This window comes from Nomascus leucogenys, chromosome 17, assembly GCF_006542625.1.
Source record: "Nomascus leucogenys isolate Asia chromosome 17, Asia_NLE_v1, whole genome shotgun sequence".
Lineage (NCBI taxonomy): Eukaryota > Metazoa > Chordata > Mammalia > Primates > Hylobatidae > Nomascus > Nomascus leucogenys.
In genome coordinates, this window is record NC_044397.1 from 12,908,458 (window position 1) to 12,932,426 (window position 23,969).

At 36.6% G+C, this 23,969-nt stretch overlaps 1 protein-coding gene across 2 annotated transcripts in view; it reads left to right on the forward strand.

The window, feature by feature from the left end:
• The window catches only part of SLC38A11 (solute carrier family 38 member 11), a 57,208-nt gene that overhangs the window by 16,599 nt on the left and 16,640 nt on the right, over positions 1 to 23,969 (forward strand). For both annotated transcript variants that reach the window (XM_030796053.1, XM_012496293.2), the window contains 3 exons: positions 1,259 to 1,338; positions 23,065 to 23,135; positions 23,766 to 23,927. In XM_030796053.1, coding sequence (XP_030651913.1) covers positions 1,259 to 1,338; positions 23,065 to 23,135; positions 23,766 to 23,927 — 313 coding nt within the window. The remainder of the gene's footprint in view (positions 1 to 1,258; positions 1,339 to 23,064; positions 23,136 to 23,765; positions 23,928 to 23,969) is intronic.

The following is a 23,969-nucleotide window of genomic DNA, read 5'->3' on the forward strand; positions in this document are numbered from 1 at the left end:
TTATGAAGTTCATCCTTCCAGGTAGAGCTCAGGGTAGACATAATATTTCAAAGTATTCTGACCATCCCTAATAGTCATCCGGAAACAAACAAGACTGTATCAAAACATGCTTTTCTGTGAATTATATAAAATGATTGAACTATTTTCCATTTCACATATTCAGTGTACACATAAATTTTACCTTCTGAGCAGAGAGTGAGGCATTCATAAAAGGAAGGCTATTAACATTCTGTCATATTATTAATACCTGAGCATTTTTTCCTAAATACCCCTTAAAAGTGTCATATTGAGATATCTAAATAAATCGCTCCATGAGCAAAGCAGAGTGGTTAGGAGCCCTAATCTGGAGTCAGGCTGCTTGTATTCGAGTTCCCTCTCTGCCACATTCCAGCTGTGTGACCTTAGGGTTGTTGTTTAATCTCTCTCTTCCTCAGAAGATAAGCCAATTCATAACAGAAACTTCTTTCTAGTTAAAAATTAACAACTCAGAAAACAAGGTTAATGAGACTCACATAAAATACAAGCAGTTTTATATTTATTTTTTCTTATCAGAGAAAGGATCCATAATGTGCTTATTCATTTAAAAAAATTAAGACTAGACACACAAACCTAGCATAATGAGTGCACGGGGCACAGACACACACAGACCAGTTTATATTTTAACCAGTCGACATAATGACAGAACATGAAGCAAAACAGGCCTAGAAACACAGACCAAAGGGCAAAACCAGGTAGGAAAAGTAGAGCTGGAGAGCAGAGAGGAAAAAGCTGAGGTACTTACCCCTCCTCAAAAAAAAAAAAAGGAGGGGGAGGTATGTGTGTGGTGTTGGAAGGAAGAGAGTAAGTAAGACAAGTAGAAGCAGCAATTATAGATAGTAAAAAAGTACATGTCAAAACTAAAATAGGACTTGAAGAAAAAACGAAACAGAATTTCACTTTTACTTTCATAAGCTAAAATCACCAGTTTTGTATTCCATGCAGGAACCACTACAAATTTTTAAAGCCATATTGCATGGTGATGACAGTCATATATAATACTTGCTCACCTACTTGGGGTGGGTGTGGGGAACCAAGACTGATCTGATAAGAAGTTACCTGCCTGAGATTATCAACACCAAGCTGCAAGAATAACCTACTAAAGAATTAGGCAAAAAAATCTATATGTAAGTTTACCCAATTAAAAATGAGAAAGACTTAACATTTTAAATAAAATAACTTCTGTCCTAAACTGGCAATATCCTTGTATTTTCTTTTACAGGTCTCCCTCATCTCTACAGGTTTAACAACTCTGATTCTTGGAATTGTAATGGCAAGGGCAATTTCACTGAGTCCACACATGTAAGTTTTGTTGTTGTATTTGTTAGTCTTTGGTTTATAGCCTTCACATAGATATTTAGATGGCATAAATGCAGAAATATAAAGTAACCATGGTATCAGAAACATCATTTATCTTTGGTATTTGACAAAATGAGATAAAATAATTACAGGTCAGTAAACGTGCATTTTTTTATTTGGACCCTACAAGGCTGATAGAATTAAACCAGGTTTACTTACTATTTTAAGGGCCAAAAGAATTAGAATAAAAAAGAATTAGAATTAGAATAAGAAAGGACTTTTGAATAGTTGAAAAGAGGAACAAAGTTTCACTAGTTTAGACTTAAATAAGAAGAATAGGGCCGGGCACCATGGCTCACGCTTGTAATCCCAGCACTTTGGGAGTCCGAGGCAGGCGGATCACGAGGTCAGGAGATCGAGACCACGGTGAAACCCCGTCTCTACTAAAAATACAAAAAATTAGCCGGGCGTGATGGCAGGCGCCTGTTGTCCCAGCTACTCGGAGAGGCTGAGGCAGGAGAATGGCGTGAACCCGGGAGGCGGAGCTTGCAGTGAGCCGAGATCGCGCCACTGCATTCCAGCCTGGGCGACAGAGCGAGACTCAAAAAAAAAAAAAAAAAAAAAAAAAAAGAAGAATAAGGGACATAGTGGATGTTTTTATCCATTAAACAAAATGTGAACACTTTAAAACCACCCTTTATTCTCTTCTGATTATTTTCCTTAATTATTTTGTGTTAAAATACTCCATCATTTGTGAACTAAAGATAAAAACTGCCAGCGGTGTTTGTTTCTTTTTAATGTTATTATTTGGTGAGGTAAAATGTTGACAAATTGGTATTAGTTCCCCCAATTTTAAAAATGTTACTCATTCATGCAATTTAAAAGTGTGTGTATTGTCAATCTAAACTACACTGTTTGTATGCTTTGCTTATACAGTAGATTCCCCAGATACGGACTGGGCAGTTTATAGTCACAGTCCCAAGAAAATGCTAGAATGAATCCAGGTTAGATTGGCTTTAAACACTGAATTGGATTTCCACAATTCACAATAAATATTAGTTGAATAAATAAATAATACATTAAGGAGTTTCCAGGGTACCTTAAATGTTTTCTCTGAAGAGGCAAAGAAAAATTAATTTAAGATGTAATATTTAGCACAATGCAAGGAATACTGGGTTTTTAATGAATGGCATCTGTAAGAAAAAACATAAAAGGAAACCGAATGAATAGCCCTAATTGTTAATGCAGTGGCCAAGGTAATTTATGTTTTCTCATTGATTAATTGTTGCTCTGCAAAATTAATTCATTTTCCACTGATCGGCTTCTTAGTTTATCAGGAAAATACCAAAAAAAAAAAAAAAGGCCTGAAGCTAACTGGGGGAAAAGCATGAAATATCTATTAAATATCCAGTCTAAGTGCATTTGATATAGCCTTTTCTTTGAAAAAGCAAACACCTATTTTTAAAGGATTGAAATAAAGGAGAGAAAGCATAAATATCTGTAATGTTTATATTATTTTTTTCTTCAAATAATTTAATCCTGATTCACAGTTTTATTGGTCATCTCAGAATGTCATAACAAAAAAACATAAACCGAGTATTGTTAAATGACAGAAATGTATTTTCTCATAGTTCTGGAGGCTGGAAGTCAGAGATCTGGGTGCCAGCATGATAGGGTTCTGGTGAGGGCCGTCTTACTGCCTTGTTGAGGGCAGTCTTCCTGCTGTGTCCTCACATGGCAGAGAGAGACACAAGATCTCAGATGTCTCTTCTTATAAGGGCACCAGTCCCATAGTGAGGGCTCCACCCTTCCCTCATGCATTTATCTAACCCTAATTATCTCTCAAAGTCTCCCAAAGGCCTCAACTCCAAATGCCAGCACAGTGAGTTAAGGCTTCAACATATAAATTTGGAGGGACACAATTCAATTCATAGCATTAGTGTTTTTTTGTTTTGTTTTTACTTTTTTTTTAGAGACAGGGTCTCATTCTGTCACCCAGATTGGAGTGCAATGGTGCAATCATAGCTCACTGCAGGTTGAACTCCTGGGCTCAAGCAGTCCTCCTGCCTCATCCTCCTGTGTAGCTGGGTCTGCAGGCATGTGCCACACCCGGCTAATTTTTTCTTTTATATTTTTGTAGAGATGGAATCTCACTATGTTGCCCAGGCCAGCCTCAAACTCCTGACCTCAAACAATCCTCCTGCCTCAGCCCCCCAAAGTGCTGGGATTAACAGGTGTGAGCCACCATGCCTGGCCTACATTAGTGGTTTTGAAATGCACCTGTTTCACTTCAATATGGCCATTTATTCATTCACTTTAGTAAACACTGACTGAGTTTCTATTGTTTCCAGTGATTGTGTTGCGCCCTGAGAGAAAAAGCAGAGAGAGGCCTGAATTAGCAACTGCTGCCAATTATTCACAATCAACAATGGAGAAAGGGCTTATTTTAAAACCAAAAAAAAAAAAAAAAAAAAAAGGAAGAAAAATCAATGACAGTACAAGGTGATAAGTGCAAAGCAGAAGCATGAAAGGGAAGCAGAGACAGTGCCAAAGTAACGGGTGCTTAATGATCTATCCCCATCAGGGAAGGTTTCCTGGAGGAAGAAAAATATGATCTGTGTGTTTTAAAAGATGAATTGCAATTTTTCCAGATACATAGAGGGTATGAGTCTGTATGTATTACAGACTCAGGGAAAAGTATGTATAAAAACACAAAAACATATACTTAATTCTACTGATATTTATACTGATTCTACTGATATTTATTTAGTGTCTCTTATGTTGGTACTGTATTCAGCTCTGGATTTTAAAGCTGAATTCACAGTAACAGAAAGCTAATAAGTATATTAAACAGAATACTATAAATGATAATTTGGGCTAAAGGTTTTAATTGCATAAGACCAAACTGTTTTAATTGACAATTTTTATTATAAAAAGTGTTTACAGGGAAAGAAATCACTGGGTTGTAATAAAAGTTCTTATAGGTTTGCTAAATATAGTATTATGAGGCAATATTGAGGGGGAAACATAGCTAAAGTAGGAAGTAAATTAATCCTCAGTTGCACCACGGGAGAACAGTGTAAAGCAATGATTCTCAACACTTGTTTCACATAAGAATCATCTGAGTAACTTTAGAAAATACTGATGCCAGAGCCCCACCTGTAGAGATTCTGAAGGAATTGATCTAGGGGCCAGGCAATTGGATTCATTATTTCGCCACTGGAGATTCTATGAACAAAGATTCTAAAGCCTCTTGGTTTAAAGAGATTAGAATCATGAGTACATATTTTTAACTGACACACTGTTTCTAAAATTAAACCAGAGATTTTGTGTTATTTTAGTTACTGTTTTGTGATCATTTTTCATGATGCATTCTCCGCTTGTTTTTTTCAGTATTTTTTATGTACAAAATGTCATGTGAAATACCGTCATGAATACATAGAGAAATAAAACATCTCTGCTTTCAAGGGGCTCGCAGTTTAGTGAAGAAGACAAAGCTATACAAATGACTATCATATAAGCAGTGTACCTTGATATAGAGAAAAAAGGAAGGGCAGTCCACTTCCTGGTGGGGCTCAATGAACTGATTTTTATGGCCAAATAGCTATTTAGTTCTGTTGTCAACAAAATGTGGCCTACATCTGTCTGACCTTCCTCTAGTAGCGATACAATATTTTATCTGAGCCTTTGAAATTTAATAGCAAGGATTATTTACTTAACTCTTTCAATATTTAGATGTTAAAGAAGTATGTTTTTTAATACTGTGCCACCTTTTATGTCTGTTTGAATACTACTGCAAACAACTTCTGTTCGTCCTGATTTACAATCAGGCTAATCAAATCCCAAGTTCAGGAGTTGGCATGGTAGCTAGTCAGGCAGGCTTCTTTCTGAAAACGACAGCGATGAATGCTTGTAATCCATAAAACATGAGAAATTCAATACTCCATGTGTGGTTTTCTTCATTTTCGGTTCAGATGAATGATCACAAAACCTGTGGTTTTTTCATAGGTCTTTTAAAGTGGTGTTTGAAAAAGATCTTTAAACCCACTATCAGAAAAGGGGAAGGTCTGTAATGGCTACTGGTATTGACCTTGTTACTATGGAAACACCATTTTAGTGGTTATGTTTTAAAAATAAAACACAATTCAATTTCCTTTTCCATAACTCATAGGGCCATAAATTCTGATTTTTGATACGATTTCAGATATCTCACAGTCCAATGACTTTCAGGTTTTTTGGAAATTATGTTCAGTTTTATGGTATTTTCTAACCTTTTGCTTTCTAAAAACTGAGGTGGCAAGGAAATGTAATTGCTTTTCAGAAAGTGTGCTAGTATAAAAATGCAATAACAGTTCTCCCAATTTTTTTCTAACTAGAGTCAGAGGCATTATCACTGTTAAAAAAAACTTTCATTTAATGCCTTATTAATATTCAATTCTTTACATTCTGAATGGAAATTATAACTTGCAGTCCAAATTTACAACTATTTTCCCCTCATATGACATCTTTCTTACAGCATCTTAATCGTGTGGTATTCTAAACAAAATTCCAAAAAGTGAGTCCATACTTTAAGTAGGCATTTATACATATAAAATGTGTCTTCCCCAAGGATCCCAATGCACATTACTTTCCTTAACCCTTATACATTCAAACCCTGAATTCTGCAGTTTTATGCTACACATAAAGAAGAACTAGAGGGGGTTAAGAAAAGGATTTTTAAAAATGGGTAAAGACAGAGGAAGGCTACATATTTAAGGAAAGAAATGATTCATTCTGACAAATATTAGCCACTGAATTTTTATTTTAAGTTCAGGGGTACATGTGCAGGTTTGTTATATAAGTAAACTTGTATCATGGGGGTTTGTTGTACCAATTATTTCATCACCTAAGTATTAAGCCTAGTACCCATTAGTTACCTTTCCTGATCTTCTTTCTCCCAACTTCCACCCTCTGATAGGTCTCAGTGTGTGTTGTTCCCCGATCTGTGTCCATGTGTTGTGATCTTTTAGCTCCCACTTACAAGTGAGAATATGTGTTCTTTACTTTTCTTTTCCTGCATTAGTTTGCTAAGGATAATGGCCTCTCCAGCTCAACCCATGTTCCTGCAGAGGACATGATCTTTTTTATGGCTGCAAAGTATTCCATGGTGTACATGTACCACATTTTCTTTATCCAGTCTGCCATTAATGGACATTTAGGTTGATTCCATGTCTTTGCTACTGTGACTAGTGCTGCAATGAACATAACGCATTTACATGTTTTTATGATAAAACCATTTATATTCCTTTGGTATATACTCAGTAATGGGATTGCTGGGTCAAATGGTAGCTCTGTTTTTCAGATCTTTGAGGAATCACCACACCGTCTTCCACAATGGTTGAACTAATTTACACTCCCACCAATGGTGTATAAGTGTTACTTTTTCTCTGCAATCTTACCAGCAGCTGTCATTTTTTGATTGTTTTAATAACAGCCATTGTGACTGGTGTGAGATGATATGTCATTGTGGTTTTGATTAGCATTTCTCTAATGATCATTGATGCTGAGCTTTTTTTCATATGAATGTTGGTCACATGTATGTCTTTTGGAGAGTGTTCATGTCCTTTGCCTACTTTTTAATGGTTTATCTTTTTCTTATAAATTTGTTTAAGTTCCTTATAAGATGCTATATATTAGACCTTTGTCAGATGCATAGTTTGCAGAAATTTACTCCTATTCTGTAGGTTGTCTGTTCACTTTGTTGATTGCTTCTTTTGCTGTGCAGATGCTCTTTAGGTCGAGTAGATCCTATTTGTCAATTTTTGCTTTTGTTGCAATTGCCTTTGGCATTTTCATCATGAAAAGTGTGCTAGTCCAGAATGGCATTGCCTAGGTTGTCTTCCAGGGATTTTATAGTTTTGAGTTTTACATTTAAGTCTTTAATCCATCTTGGGTTAATTTTTATATATGGTGTAAGGAAGAGGTCCAGTTTCAATCTTCTGCATTTGGCGAGCTAGTTATCCTGGCATCATTTATTGAATAAGGAGTCCTTTCACCATTGCTTGTTTTTGTCAGATTTGTCAAAGATCAGATAGTTGTAGCTGTGCAGCCCTAATTCTGGGCTTTTTATTCTGTTCCATTGATCTATGTGTTTGTTTTTGTATCAGAACCATGCTGTTTTGCTTATGGTAGCCCTTTAGTGTAGTTTGAAGTTGGGTAGCGTGATGCCTCTGGTTTTGTTCTTTTTGCCTAGGATTGCCTTGGCTATTCAGGCTTTTTTTTGGTCCCATGTGAATTTTAAAATAGTTTTTGCTAGTTCTGTGAAGAATGTCATTGGTAGTTTAATAGGAATAACATTGAATCTGTAAATTGGGCAGTGTGGCCATTTTAACGATATTGATTCTTCCTATCCATAAGTGTGGAATTTTTTTTCCATTTGTTTGTGTCATCTCTGACTTTTGTTTTTTTTTTTTTTTTGGTTGGGGGATCAGTATTTTGTTGCTGTCATTGTAGAGATCTTTCCCCTCCCTGATTAGCTGTATTCCTAGGTATTTTTTGTGTGTGGCAATTGTGAATGGGATTGCCTTCCTGACTTGGCACTCTGCTTGACTGTTGTTGGTTTATAGGAATGCTAGTGATTTTTATACATTGATTTTGTATCCTGAAGCTTTGCTGAAGTTGTTTACCAGCTTATCTTTTTTGGCTGAGACTATGGGGTTTTCTAGATATAGGATCATGTCATTTGCAAATAGGGATAGTTTGACTTCCTCTCTACCTATTTGCATGCCCTTTATTTCTTTCTCTTGCCTGATTGCTCTGGCCAGGACTTCCAGTACTACGTTGAATAGGAGTGGTGAGCCAGGGCATCCTTGTCTTATGCTGGTTTTCAAGTGGAATGCTTCCAGCTCTTGCCCATTTAGTATGATGTTGGCTGTGGTTTAGTCACAGATGGCTTTTATTATTTTGAGGTATGTTCCTTCAATTCCTAGTTTATTGAGAGTTTTTAACGTGAAGGGGTGTTGAATTTTATCAAAAGCCTTTTTGGCATTTATTGAGATAATCATATCATTTTGTCTTTAGTTCTTTTTATGCGATGAATCACATTTACTGATTTGCATATACTGAACCAACCTTGCATCCCAGGGATAAAGCCTACTTGATTGTGGTGGATAAGCATTTTGATGTGCTACTGGATTTGGTTTGTCAATATTTTGTTGAGTATTTTTGCATTGATGTTCACCAAAGATATTGGCCTGAAGTTTTTTTTGTTGATGTTGTTCCTTTGCCAGATTTTGGCATCAGGATGATGTTGGCCTCACAGAATGAGTTAGGGAGGAGTCCCTCCTCCTCAATTTTTTGGAACAGCTTCAGCAGGAATGTACCAGCTCTTCTTTGTACATCTGGTGGAATTCAGCCGTGAATTGCTCTCGTCCTGGGCTTATTTTGGTTGGTAGGCTATTTATTATTGATTCCATTTCAGAGCTCATTATTGGTCTCTTCAGGGATTCAATTTCTTCTTGGTTCAGTCTTGGGAGGGTGTATGTATCCAGGAATTTATCCGTTTCTGCTAGAGTTTCTAGTTTATGTGCATGGAGGTGTTCATAATATTCTCTGATTGTTATTTGTATTTCTGTGGGGTCGGTGGTAATATTCCCCTTGTCATTTTTAATTGTATTTATTTGGATCTTCTCACTTTTCATCTTTATTAGTCTAGCTGGCTGTTTTCGAATTTTCAAAAAAAACAGCTCCTGGATTCATTGATCTTTTGAAGGTTTTTTGTGTCTCAAATCCTTCAGTTCAGCTCTGATTTTGGTTATTTCTTGTCTTCTGCTAGCTTTTGGGTTTTCTCTTGGTTCTTTAGTTCTTTTACTTGTAATGTTTGGTTGTTAAATTGAGATCCTTCTAACTTTTTGATGAGGAGCCACTGAATTTTTTGATGATGTGTAAATGATCATCCTTTATGTTGCAAATGTAAAGAAGCACAGAACCTTAACTGGTTGAAGCAAAAGAGAATTTACTCCCGTAACTGTAAGTTCAAGGTTAGTCCTGTTATTAGGTATGCTTGGATTTAAGAGCTCAATTAATGTAATCAGACATCGTCTCTCTTTTACCATCTCTTGCCTATGCTTCCTGTTTTGGCTCTAGTTTCTGAAAGCTTTTCTCCCTGACAAGATGGTAGCAGCAATCTCAACCTATATCAATTCAAGTTCAAGTCCACAGAAAGAGAAAGAATTTTCTCTTTTAAGGTACCTCCAACCTCACTCACAGAATTAGTTCTGATTGGCTGTAACAAAGATGTATGATGATTACAGACCCTATCATCATGGCCTATATTGAGTTGTTTGCCTTTAGGTTAAATGCCCACACCTGGATCTAAGGATAGGATGAACCCAACTAAAGCACTTGAAATAAAAATGGGGAAAAGGGTGTCCCAAAGGACAGTGATGCCAGCAGAAGGGGGAGTAGCCATTGCAGGGTGCAAACTACATATGTCCACTTCAGTGATGGGAATTTCAATCAAATGGTATGGCAGGAAGCCAGGTTAGAGAAAATTAAGATGTAAGTGAGTACTAGGAAAGTGAATTTGGAATATCCTTCCTCCTATTTTGCCCTCCTGTGCCCTTCTCTTCTTCTTTTATGAAGAACATCTATGAATGAAAGTAACATGGCAAAACAGTGCCTTGAGAGAGTAAGAGCTCTAAAAAAATACCATCTTTATCATGGGATATATTGAACATGTGACATAGACTAAGCCAAAACTTAGAACCCAAAGTCCTCCATGAGATGATGAAAGGCTAGACTTTAGGATACAGTTAGGGTGATCTTGGATACTTTGTCCTTTTGAAACAATAGGATAAGAATATAAGGAGTAAATTGTGAACACATTCTAAAGATCAGTGAAGAGAATTTGAGTATTCATGCCTGATAACCTATATTTTTTCAAAGATGAGATGATTATCTGAGAGTGCGGTAAATAGGAGTAGGTTCAGAACATGAATATTCTGGTTGGTTAAATTTCCTGTTGGTCTCACCATAGGAAGTGAGAAGGGATCTACACATAGAAATAAAATAATAATGTATTTGTTAAATTATCTTTAGTTATCTTCTGTGTGTTTTCTTCTATGTGTATTTTCTGTCTCTCACTATATTGTAAGCACTGTGAGAAGAGAGATTGCATTTGCTTTGTTCACACTATATACCCATTACTCAGCAAAGTGTCTAACAAAGAATTAGAATTCAGCAAAGAATTGCTGAATCATTAACTGGATGCATGAATGAGTCTATGTGCCTTCTGGTTTTAGTCCATTCAACTTGTGGATTAACTGACCAAAATTTTGAAGTAATGAGACAATAAAACGTTATCTTGAGACAAATAAAAATTTCATACAAACACTGTCAAAGAAAATTTGCCTAAGGCTACTTTCATGCTGGTAAAATTTGCTAACTAATTTGCTAAAATACCAATTGACTCCAGGCTCTGCAGCACTCACTGTTAGAGCTAGTGGTATGTTTTACCAGGAAGATTGCCTACATGAAAGAATGCATAGAACTATTGCTGTATCTGAGTCTACATAAAAATAGGAAAGATATTTGCAAGGTAATATATGCTCAGGGAGGATTAGTCCAGTCCCTGTGTTAGTGGAGCTAGTGGAACAGCCTAGGCTGCTCAATATTAAGTACTTATTTCACCCACCATTAGTTATTTTATAAATGGAATCCATCCATAAATGGAGGAACCTGTTCTTTGAACCAATAACATTTTATTAAATGTCTAACTGATGCCAGTCACTCTTCCAGGTACTGGGACTATCAGATGAAGAAAGCACAGTCCTTGACCTCAGATCCCTATAGTTTGTGGAACAAACTTATGAAAGACAATCTCAATATAATAAATAATAGAATTACGAGTAAGTGCTATGGAAACAGAAGAAGGGTCCTTAGCCCAACCTGTGCAGGCAGGTAGTATTTCAGGATAAGAAAATACACGGCTTTTTGCTTTAAAAAATAAACAAGCATAAGTTGAGTCAAAAAGAGACATGCGGGATGGGAAGTTGGCAGGGACAGGTTAGAAGATACTGTTGGCAGAAATGTGTGTGACCCAGAGATGGGATACATATAACAGCAGACGAAGTTTGAAGTTCTAACATTAGGAAGAACTTGGAGAAGAGGGATACTTTGCCATTCGCTGGGGGAGCTACCATATAAAAATAAAGGCCCTCCTTTGATAATTTTCTCCAAAACCATTTTTTTACATTGCTTCTCAAATGCATTTTATCATAGTTTTAACAAGTGTCATATCTCCATATTATCTCTTTTGAAAAACTGCTGAAAGTGGTTCTGTTCTTACTCAGTCTTTCTATGCTACAGTAACAAAATACCACAGACTGGCTAATTTATAAAGAACAGAAATTTGTTTGTCACAGTTCTAGAGGCTGGGAAGTCCAAGATCAAGGCACTAGCATTTGGAAGTGTCTGGTGAGGGCTGCTCTCTCTGCTCCCAAGATGACACCTTGAAACCTGCTTCCTCTGGAGGGGACAAATCCTGCATCCTCACAAGGAGGAAGGGATGGAAGAACAAAAAGAGGCTGAACTCACTTCCTCAAGCACTTTTATAAAGGTGCTAATCTCATCTATGAGGGCTTTGCCCTAATGGCCTAATTACCTCCTAAAGGCCCCACCTCTTTTTAAAATTATTATACTTTAAGTTCTAGGGTACACGTGCACAACGTGCAGGTTTGTTACATACGTATATATGTGCCATGTTGGTGTGCTGCACCCATTAACTTGTCATTTACATTAGGTATATCTCCTAATGCTATCCCTCCCCCCTCCCCCTACCCCACAACAGGCCCTGGTGTGTGTGGTGTTCACCACCCTGTGTCCAAGTGTTCTTAATGTTCAATTCCCACCTATGAGTGAGAACATGCAGTGTTTGGTTTTCTGTCCTTGCGATAGTTTGCTCAGAATGATGGTTTCCAGCTTCATCCATGTCCCTACAAAGGACAAGAACTCATCCTTTTTTATGGCTGCATAGTATTTCATGGTGTATATGTGCCTCATTTTCTTAATCCAGTCTATCATTGATGGACATTTGGGTTGGTTCCAAGTCTTTGCTATTGTGAATAGTGCCGCAGTAAACACATGTGTGCATGTGTCTTTATAGCAGCATGATTTATAATCCTTTGAGGCCCCAACTCTTAGTATTGTTTCACTAGGGATTAAGTTTCAACCTTAATTTTAGAGGGGATGCAAACATTCAAACCATAGCACCCACTGATCCTGACTTCCCTATCACCACAAGCTATATAGCTTCTGTATTTAGAAAGTAACTAGGGTTTTGGTGATTCTGAGCTGAAAGCTATGCCAGTGTATAAAAGGAAATGGGCCTAGAGAGTTTGGCAGAGACAAAGATGAAGGAAAGCTTTACATGTGGTGGTGAGACACTTGGATTTGTTCTTTAGTTGATGGGGTATTGAAAGTTCTTAAACAGGTGAGTAACTAGATCGAGTCTCAATTTTAATTGGACTTCTCTTCCAGTGGAGGCAAGGACAGATGGGAATATAAAGACCTGGAAGGAGGCTATCTATAGCAAGCCAAGCATCCAGCCAAAGGATTCCATTTGCCAATGGAAATGATATAAGGATAAGACTGGTAATGAAGAGGAGGGGAAGCTCAAGTAATTTTATGCTGGTAAAACCAGGAGAACTTAGTGACTGATTGAATGAAGGCGCTAAGGGTACAGGACTTACCTAGGGTGATACCAAAGTTTCCAGCTTGGAGAACTATATGGGTAGATGGCCCAGAACTCACTGCCAAAGGAATAAAATAGAAGAGTCTGCCAGCAAACTAACACTTATTAAATGTTTACTGGGTAAGTCACTCTTCTAGGTACTGGGGCTATTAAGACCAATGTCACACTCCTTTTCTGAAGACCTCTTATAGCTTATTAGAATGTGGGGTGGGGCAAAGGTCACATAAAAGATAACCTCAGTGGACTATTTAATAGAATTAGGAATATGCTGCTAGGGAGACATACAGGGTCTACCTTCTTTTATGTTATTTAGCAGGACAGGAAGGGAAGATGATCTGGAAAAAATATATAGTATATTTTAAATATATCCTCATTTTGTGGGATCCTTGTGGGAAGAGGAGTAGAAGTCACCCAATGTTTTGGAAATGCAAGTCTGGATTTTGGAGAGGGTGATGTGGACAAAACTGTACAGGGACTGCATATAAAGTGAAGAGAGGCACAATCCAAGTAGAACCCCAATGACAAAGAATTATCTGGACATCACATCTGAAGTTACATTTATTTTTAGTTTAAATTCACATGATATTTTAATTGTTTTGTGAAAAAGCACAACAAAGAACCAAAGCAACACCCATAATTCTCACAAGTTTTCATCATATTAAAAAAGTGAAATCCTGCCCCCTCCCACCTATACTCTGCCCTTTTAATCCAAACCCACAGAAGTAAACACAGTTAACACCAATTTTAAAGCGTTAACAGAGGAATTAGAGACCGCCCAGAAGGTGACAGAATAAGAATTAAAAGAGACTGGTGTCCCAAATGGCAAAAATGAAGTTTTTGTGATGTTTATGGTGCCAAGCTGGGCTAGCTTTTTATATGATTCATATTTTAAAAATTTATATTTCAGGCCGGGCACGGTGGATCACGCCTGTAATCCCAGCACTTTGGGAGGCTGAGGCGGGCGGATCACGAGGTCAGGAGATCGAGACCACGGTGAAACCCTGTCTCTACTAAAAATACAAAAATTTAGCTGGGTGTAGATACAAAAAATTAGCCGGGCGCGGTGGCGGGCGCCTATAGTCCCAGCTACTCGGGAGGCTGAGGCAGGAGAATGGCGTGAACCCGGGAGGTGGAGCTTCCAGTGGGCCGAGATTACGCCACTGCACTCCAGCCTGGGAAACAGAGCAAGACTCCGTCTCAAAATAAATAAATAATAAATAATAAATAAAATTTATATTTCAGCAAAAAATTAGCATAAAGTTATGTAAATTTTAACTAGAAATCAGCTTTTTAATAAATTTATTTTTGAAGAGTTTATTTTGGTTTAACGAAAATTTGATCCATTGTCTTTTTTAATTAGAAATGATTTGCATCAAGGTTTTCTTACAGGATGTACAGGAACTAATTAAAATATATACTTTTTAAACAATTTCAACTTGTATTTTATATTCAGGGGGTACATGTGCAGGTTTGTTACATGGGTTTATTGGATGACACTGAGGTTTAGAGTACAAGTGATCCAGTCACCTGTACAAATGATCCCGTCATTGCTATGGTAGTGAGCACAGAGCCCAATAGGTATTTTTTCAACCTTTGCCCCCTCCTTCTTTCCCTTCTTTACTAGTCTGTATTCCCAGTTCCAGTGTCTGTTGTTCCCACCTTTATATCCACATGTACCCAATGTTTAGCTCCTACTTATAACTGAGAACATGTGGCATTTGCTTTTCTGTTCCTGTGTTAATTTGCTTAGGATAAATGGCCTCCAAGCTGCATCCATGTAGCTGCAAAGGACATGATTTCATTCTTTTTTATGGCTGCATAGGATTCCATGGTGTATATGTACCATATTTTCTTTACGCAATCCACTGTTGATGGGCACCTAGGTTGATTTTACGTTTTGGCTATTGTGAGTACTGCTGCGGTGAACATACAAGTGCATGTGACTTTTTTGTAGAGTGATTTATTTTCCTCTGGGTGTGTACCCAGTAATGGGACTCCTTGGTTGAATGGTAGTTCTGTTTTAATTTATTTGAAATATCTCCAAACTGCTTTCCACAGTGGCTGCACTAATTCACATTCCCACCAATAGTGTATAAGTGTTCCCTTTTCTCCACAGCCCCACTAGCATTTTTTTTTTATTATTTTTCAAGACAGGGTCTTGCTCTGTCATCCAGGCTGGAGTGCAGTCGTGCAATCATGGCTCACTGCAACTTTGACCTTCTAGGCTCAAGGAATCCTCCTACCTCAGCCTCTTAAGTAACTGGGACTACAGGTGTGTGCCACCACGCGTGGCTAATTTTTTTTATTTTTGTAGAGATGGGGTCCCAGTTACGTTGCCCAGGCTGGAAGCATCTGTTTTTTGTTTGTTTGTTTTTACTTTTCAATTATCGCTATTTCTACTAGTGTGAGATGGTATCTCATTGTGGTTTTGATTTGCATTTCTCTGATAATTAGTGATGTTGAGTATTTCTTCATATGTTCATTGGCTGTTTGTATGTCTTCTTTTGGGAAATGTCTGTTCATATCCTTTGCCCACCTTTTAATGGAGTTATTTGGTTTTTGCTCGTTGAATTAAGTTCCTTACAGATTCTGGATATTGGAACTTTGTCATACACAGAGTTTATAAATATCTTCTCCCATTCTGTAGGTTGTCTGTTTATTCTGTTGATAGTTTCTTTTGCTGTGCAGAAGCTTTTTAGTTTAATTAGGCCCCACTTGTTAGTCTTTGTTTTTGTTGTGATTGCTTTTGAGGCCTTAGCCATAAATTCTTCATCAAGGCCAATGTCGGGAAGGGTATTTCCTAGGTTTTCTCTAGGACTTTTATAGTTTGAGGTCTTACATTTAAATCTCGAATCCATCTCAAGTTAGTTTTTGTGTATGGAAAAAGGTAGGGGTCCAGTTTCATTCTTCTGCCTATGGTTAGCCAGTTATCTCAGCACCACTTATTGGCTAGGGAATCCTCTCCCCATTGCTTATTTTTGTCGACTTTGTCAAAGACCAGATGGTCGTAGGTGTGTGGCTTTATTTCTGGATTCTCTATTCTGTTCCATTGGTCTATGTGTCTGTTTGTGTACTAGTACGATGCTTCTTTGGTTACTGTAGCCTCATAATATAGTTTGAAGTCAGATAATGTGATGCCTCTGGCTTTGTTCTTTTTACTCAGGGTTGTTTTAGCTAATGGGGCTTTTCTCATTCCGTATGAATTTCAGAATAGTTTTTTTCTAAATTTAAAAAATGATGTTGGATAGGAATAGCATTGAATCTGTAGATTGCTGTGGGTAGTATAGTCATTTTAATGATATTGATTCTTCCAATCTGCAAGTGTAGACTGCTTTTCCCATTTGTGTGTGTGTGTGTTTTTAAATGAATCAGTTTTAATGTTCAGAGTGATTCCTAAGAAGCATTTTCCTGAGCAGCTTTATATATTAATGTAAACCATGGTTTTGTCTATAGAACAGAATCAGAATACAAGTGAGCTGAGAGTGAGGAAGTGACAGAGCTTTCAGTGGATGCAGCAGCTGGGGGAAGTGGTCAGATCTGCTTGTCATTAATAGCTTGTGGTGTGACAGGCAACATGGAGCCTTTGTTTTGTGTCATCCAAAGCACTTAACTCCCGGATGTGTCTGACTGAAAAGGCTAATACATGAGGCTCTTACAACAAAAATGCAGGCTCTGCCGGAATTGTATATTTGAAAGTGCCTCTGTTTAGCTGAAAGAGTTTGGGCAGGTATCATAGAGAGGCGTGATGTTTTTTGATTCTCCTGATCCAGAGGTTTAAATTCTGAAGCTCCTTTTTATCAGTCTATAGAGACTGGAGCTCCCTTTGATAGGACTTGCTTTCTACTACATTGCCTTATTGTTATTCACCTGTTATAAAAATAAGAGTTTGTCTTTCAAACCAGGATAAAATTTCAGAATGCAAGAATCCAAACTGAGACAATATTGCAAAATGAATTTAACTCCCCAAAGCTCTCCATCTCCAACCACAACCCCCTATAAACACAAACGGTTTATTAAAAATATATAATGAAGCATTTGTTTAGATTTTCCAGGGTAAGGGAAGCAATTAATTTTAAAAGTGTTTGCTGTTCTAAGGCTATAAACTGCTATAAGCCAGTCCCTATTTTTGTTAGTACTAAAATATTTTGAAACACTTGAATCATTGCTGTTAAAATGATCTAAATTTTACAGTAACCAACATTATTTGCCTAGATCTTTTTAAAGCTTTCTAAGGTATTGTAAGGAATACTGCTTCTTTTCAATGTTACTTTTATGTGCATTTATTCAATGTATTTATTTTTCTCAAAAGAATACATTCACAGGCCAGGTGAGGTGGATCACACCTGTAATCTCAGCACTGTGGGAGGCCAAAGCAGGAGGATCCCTTAGAGCAGTGGTTCAAGACCAGCCTAGACAACATAGCAAGACCCCCACCTCTACAAAAAAAAAAAAAATTAAAAATATAGCCAAGTGTGGTGGCATGTACCTATAGTCCAGCTTACTTGGGAGGCAGAGGCTGGAGGACCTCTTGAGGCCAGGAGTTTGAGGCTGCAGTGAGCTATGATCACACCACTGCCTGGGGTTACTGTGAGACCCTGTCTCACAAATAAAATAAAGTAAAATAAAATAAAATTTATTAACTTGATTTTATAAAATCAAAGATTACAAATGGCTTTTAATGAAATAGAGTAGCCTCCTACCAAAACCTTTTTTATTTCAACCCTTTAAGCGTTATCTCTTGGCATTCACATCTCTATTTCTAAGTAATATGATTCTAAGTGCCTTTTTTGGTGTCTCATTGTTATCTTCTCTTACAGTAGATGAAGACTTAGCTCTCTCAAGCTATCTTTCCTCTTCTTAAATACATGGGGAATACCACAACTTTTAAAATTAAGTTTACGTTTCTCTTCTTGTACACTTTTCTCTTTTTTTTCTCTACAATTACCACTTGATTTTAGTTTTGTGTTTATCTGGATGTCCAGTTTAGCTTTTAAATTTGATCATTTTTGTTACTTCTTTTCCAGATGCTCAAACATATAATCTATAATTTTATTATTTTTCCTGAACACATCCATCCCAGAGCCTTCTGTTCTGCTCTCCATTCTAGACAGATTACTTTCTCACTTTGCTCCCCCACAATCCTCCTAGGACTTCCTTTTACCTCGTTTTTATGTTGTATACCCTCTATCCATGATCCCAGATCTTCCATTTTGTTTCCTTTCTCCTTTTGTTGAAGCACTCTCGGTAGGTTTCTGGTATTTCTGAGTCCTGCACACACAGGGGTTTTGCAGAGTGAATCACCTCTTTCTCATCATGACCTCCCTCTACATGGTTGCAACATCTTCTACTCTCAATAGTCACCACAGAAGTATCCAGTTTCCTTTTCACAGGGTGTCTTCTCCTCGGATATCTCTTCTCCCACTATCCTCTCCCTCATGAATTTATTCCTCTTTTAAATTTCTTTAGTAGCATTTTAGTGGGGTCTCAGAAAAGAGAAAAGATAAACTTACTTGGCCCATCTACACATGTTTAATTGGGTGTCCAAGTTTAACTTTTGATTATTAATTTGCATGGGGGTTTAAGTTAAAATTCAAACATTTTATTTAAAATATATTTTCTGCCTCAGGGAAGTTTCTTTCTTTCTTTCTTTCTTTCCTTTCTTTTTTCTTTTTTTTTTTTTTTTTTTTTGAGATGGAGTCTCGCTGTGTCGCCCAGGCTGGAGTGGAGTGCAGTGGGGCACAATCTCTGCTCACTGCAACCTCCACCCTCCAGGTTCAAGCGATTCTCCTGCCTCAGTCTCCTGAGTAGCTGGGATTACAGGCGCACGCCACCATGCCCGGCTAATTTTTGTATTTTTAGTAGAGACAGGGTTTCACCATGTTAGTCAGGCTGATCTCGAACTCCTGACCTTGTGACCCACCTCCCTCGGTCCCCCAAAGTGCTGGGATTACGGACATGAGCCACCGCGCCTGGCCTAGGGAAGTTATTTCATTTGGGCAGGGGGCATACACTAGGCTGTAAATAGGATACCTTGCAAGGTTATATCTTGAAATATATATCCTATAGATAAGGGGGGAGAACTGTCTATATACTGTATACTATTTCTTGATCATGGCCCTCTATATTCACAGTTTCTGCATGTGCAGACACAACTAACTGTGGACAAAAATATTGGAAAAAAATTAAAAATAACAATATGACAATAACGATACAAATTTTAAAATACAGTATAACTACATAGAATTTACATTGTATTAGATATTGTAAGCAATCTAGAGATAATTTAAATTATATAGAAGGATGTCCTTAAGTTATATGCAAGTATTAAACCATTTTATATCAGAGACTTGAACATCCATGGCTTTTGATATCCAACAGAGGGTCCTGGAACCAATCCCTCCCACGTACCAAGGGACAACTGGGTATGCATGACCAATGTCATCTTCCAGCTTTTAGCTTACCTTTATATTTTTAAATGTGTATATAAATAATTTTATCATATGGATGTTTTATATTTACCTTCCATTGATTTTATTGTTTATCTTTAATTTTATTATAATTTTTAATATTATGGGGTTTTTTGAGTTTTAACTTTCTTTTCCTCCTTCAATATTTTATTTATTTTATTTTATTCATTTTGAGGCAGGGTCTTACTCTATTGACCAAGCTAGAGTGCAATGGGGTGATCATGGCTCACTGCAGCCTCAACCTTCCAAGCTCAAGTGATTCTCCCATCACAGCTTCTCAAGTAGTTGGGTGTATAGGCACACACCATCATGCCTGGCTAATGTTTTCATTTTTTGTAGAGCATGGGTCTCCCTGTGTTGCCCAGGCCAGTCTTAAACTCAAAGCAATCCTTCTGCCTTGGCCTCCCAAAGTGCAGGGATTTCAGGCGTGAACCACCATGCCCAGCCTCAATATTGTATTTTATTCTTTGATTTCTTTTTTTCTGTATTTTATTATTTGAATTAAAAAATTAATTTGGGGTAAATTGATGTTTATATGATATTGAGTCTTCCCATTTGTGGGTGTGGATATTGTACATTTCTCCACTTATTTGTGTCTTTCAATAAAAGTTTAAGATGACATTAAAATCATGCACATCTTTTAAAGTATTTAGTGTTTTTGTTGTCACTGCCACTTAAAAAAACATTTTAATTGGTGGTTGTTTGTGTACATCAACCCACTTGATGTTTTGTGTGCATTGAATTTGTATCCAGTAACCTTGCTGAATACTCTTATTTTCCATATGCATAAATTTTCCATATGCATAATTATATTGTATACAAATAATTTACACAATCTTTTCAATGATTACACATCACTTATTTTATTGAATTAGCTAGGAATATCAATAATATATTCTGGATGCAGTGATGTTGAACATCCTATCTGGTTTCATCCCTTAAGTAGAATATTTCTAACTTTTCACTTTTAAATATGTCATTTGCTATAGGATTTGGTGGACATTCCTTATCCAGTAAAGGAAGTTCTATTTTATTATTAGTTTGCTCAGCATGTTTTTCAAAATAAATACTGAGTTGTATGCTTTTCTATATATTTTGAAATGGTCATAAGCTTCTTTCCTTCATTAATCTGTTAATGTGGTAAATTACACCAATATCTATTAATATAACAGCTATTAATAAATATTGATTATATTAATATTTTGTTATTAAACTCCCCTTGCATTTATTGAAAAGAATATTCATAGTCATAATTCCTTATCTTATAAATTGCTTGATGGCATTTCAAAACATTTTATTTCATATTTCAGCATTTAAAGTAAAAAGGTCTATAACTTAATGTTTTCATCCAGGTTGAGTATCAAAGTTTCAGCAATCTCATAAAATATACCCAAGAACTTTCTTCTCTCTCTCTTTTTTTTTTTTCCTGTACAACCGATTGTATCTGGAACTCAATCCTAGGCTATTTTATAAATGATTGGAAAGCCATACTCAATATCTCTTTCCTTCTCTTTCCCTAGATTTAGACATATGCATTTTCTTATCTGTAACATCTTTTTTGGCACTTTCCATCTTATAAAATCATCATCATTATGATGAACAGAGAAAATCCAAAATTATCTCTAGGTATTGTTTCACACTCCAGGAATATACCCAAGGAACCATATGGACCCAGGGAAAAAATTTAAATGGAAGAGAAAAAATGAAAATGAAACTTCTACATTTTATTACTAATATAAGATTTAAAAAGTAGGACACCACCACAATCTGTACTGGGGTTGGGGAGTAAGGGTGAATATTTTCCAAGTGCAAAAACCGTAAGAGGGAAAGCATACCATTTAAAACATATTGCAAAGTTAGAGAATCCTCAAGTTTCTGCAACTGTTAGTGCTGCCTGATCGAAATCATTTTCTAAGGATCATGTACAAAATACGTATTTTTTCACATTAACATTGGAATTTAACAGGTATGCTGCTTTTAATGTCAACTGCATTTAGAGTAGTGGAGGCAGCAGGTGGCAGTAGTTCCCACTCCCAAAACTGGGAATTGGAGCAAGTCTTATAACAATCCATGGCCTCCCTTGCAAGCCAGCCTTTCTGTGAAGTTTCTTTGTGTCTATAACTGCTCGTTTCATATATGGGAAAAAAGATGATATAATGCATAAATCCCACAAAGTGTGGACAACAAACAAGATATTTCTGTATGTACCTTCTTTACATAGAGAATCAATAAACAAACTTATGAAATAGATGGGTCTTCATCTTTAGAATTTGTGTTTTTTATTGAAAACACCCAGTGCCTTTTCATGCTTCCTAGGAATATCCCTCTTCCATTCTTCATGCATTGTTTTGAGTCTCACTCAAGCCTTCCCTTCCCAGGGAAGTTGGCCATACTTTTAGACTTTTTGCTGCCTGTATTAATAATGCTGGATAATAACATTAATACTAATGACTGTTTATTGAACATGTGCTATGTGATAAACTCTCTTCTAGAAGTTTTACATATTTTATCTCATTTAATCTACACAGTCACTTAATGAGTTAGAGACTACAATTATCCTCAATTTATAAATGTTGAAGTTGAAGCACAAAGAGGTCCTGTAACTTGCCTAAAATCACACAGCTAATAAGTGGAAGGAGGCCAGAAGAACAATTTAGGCTAACTGACCTTAGAGCCTCTGCTGTTCATCATTATTCAGGATGTGGTAGCCAGGTAGATCTATCACTGCCAATATCAAATATTTTAATTCCACTAGGATGTAGCCTGTTTCAAGCTGTTTAAAGTGCATATATTTCCAAAATTCCCTAGAAAAATACATCTACAGGTGGGAATTGGAGGCCACTGTCAGATGGTTCTGCCTGGAAAAAATACGGGAGTGAATAAACCAAGAAGATAAATCTCAACTTCTTCACTCATTATTTGTGAAAGCTTGGCAAGTTATATCACCATCCAGAGCTTGATTTTCTTCATGTGTTAAATGGTGATAATAATACTTAAGTGTTATTGTGAAAATTAAATGAGATAACACAGTAGAGTTTCTAGAAGATAGTACATCCTCAATTAGTATTAGTTCATGTTTACCTCCCTCAATAAATTTTAGTGCTGACTAAATTTTTCTTGGGTAGGTTAAGCCTGAAAAAAATGAGTGGAATGAACAGCAGTAACTGAGCATTATTAATTTTTGTATCTCCCTCAAAAAGTAGCTCAATTCATAGGTGCATAATCAATGCTGTCTGTTAAATTGATGAGCAAATAAACAAATTCACAAAATTGCATAGTCTGGATATTTTACATATGTAAAAATAGAATTTGTGCAAGTATTTGACATACATTTTAGAGAACTGGGGTTAAGAGATAACACTCATGCTCCTGGGAAATTTATTCATGATTACACAAGATTAATGGGAGCCTCTTATTAATTTCTGGCTTAAAGACACTCAGTTTATATTTGTGATACCATTTCTTGTTATCTGATATACTGATGCTTGAATTTATTTAATAATTTATCAAGTTAACTGATATTTCTTCTAGACCAAAAACAGAAGACGCTTGGGTATTTGCAAAGCCCAATGCCATTCAAGCGGTCGGGGTTATGTCTTTTGGTGAGTATTTGGTTTCAAAGGCCCTTTCTCAATGTGGAGTTCTCTGTTCGATGAAAAAGTGCTGTGTTTCATATTTATGTCTGGATAGCAGATGTCCTAAGCTTTAGACTTCCTATTAGCAGCATACGATCTAGTTTGTGCCAATATAAAATTAGGCTCAAACTTTTCTCACTCATCACTAAAATTTGCTTCAATTTGGAAAAATCTATTTCTCATGCAGGAACTCATTATAGTTATCTTGTTTCTTAACTTGGAAGGCTAGCAAGTGTTATGGACTTCTTCAAACCCTTTATTATGTCCCAAATGGCAAAGGAAGCCACAGAATGAAAATGATGGTATTTAGATTTCCTTAAGATGGGAAGGGTCATTAGGAAAAGGAAAATGGGAGAGAAGGTTGGACTGGCCTAGTTTATATCAAGAGTGACATGAAAAGACCATATAAGCCTGATGTGAATGAAGGGTCTCATTTCTAGAACTATTAGAAAAATTATTTTCTGACATATTAATAAATTTGTATGTTTAAACTTCAGTTCATTGGCATCTAAAGTAGTACATATCTCTGAATTTCAGAACTAAAAAAGAAAACCCTGGTGCTTGCTTTAATAACGCTCTTTTTTTTTTGTATTGCAGCATTTATTTGCCACCATAACTCCTTCTTAGTTTACAGTTCTTTAGAAGAACCCACAGTAGCTAAGTGGTCCCGCCTTATCCATATGTCCATCGTGATCTCTGTATTTATCTGTATATTCTTTGCTACATGTGGATACTTGACATTTACTGGCTTCACCCAAGGTAAAATGAGAGATTCAGTTATAGTGTTCATGTGCATTGGTA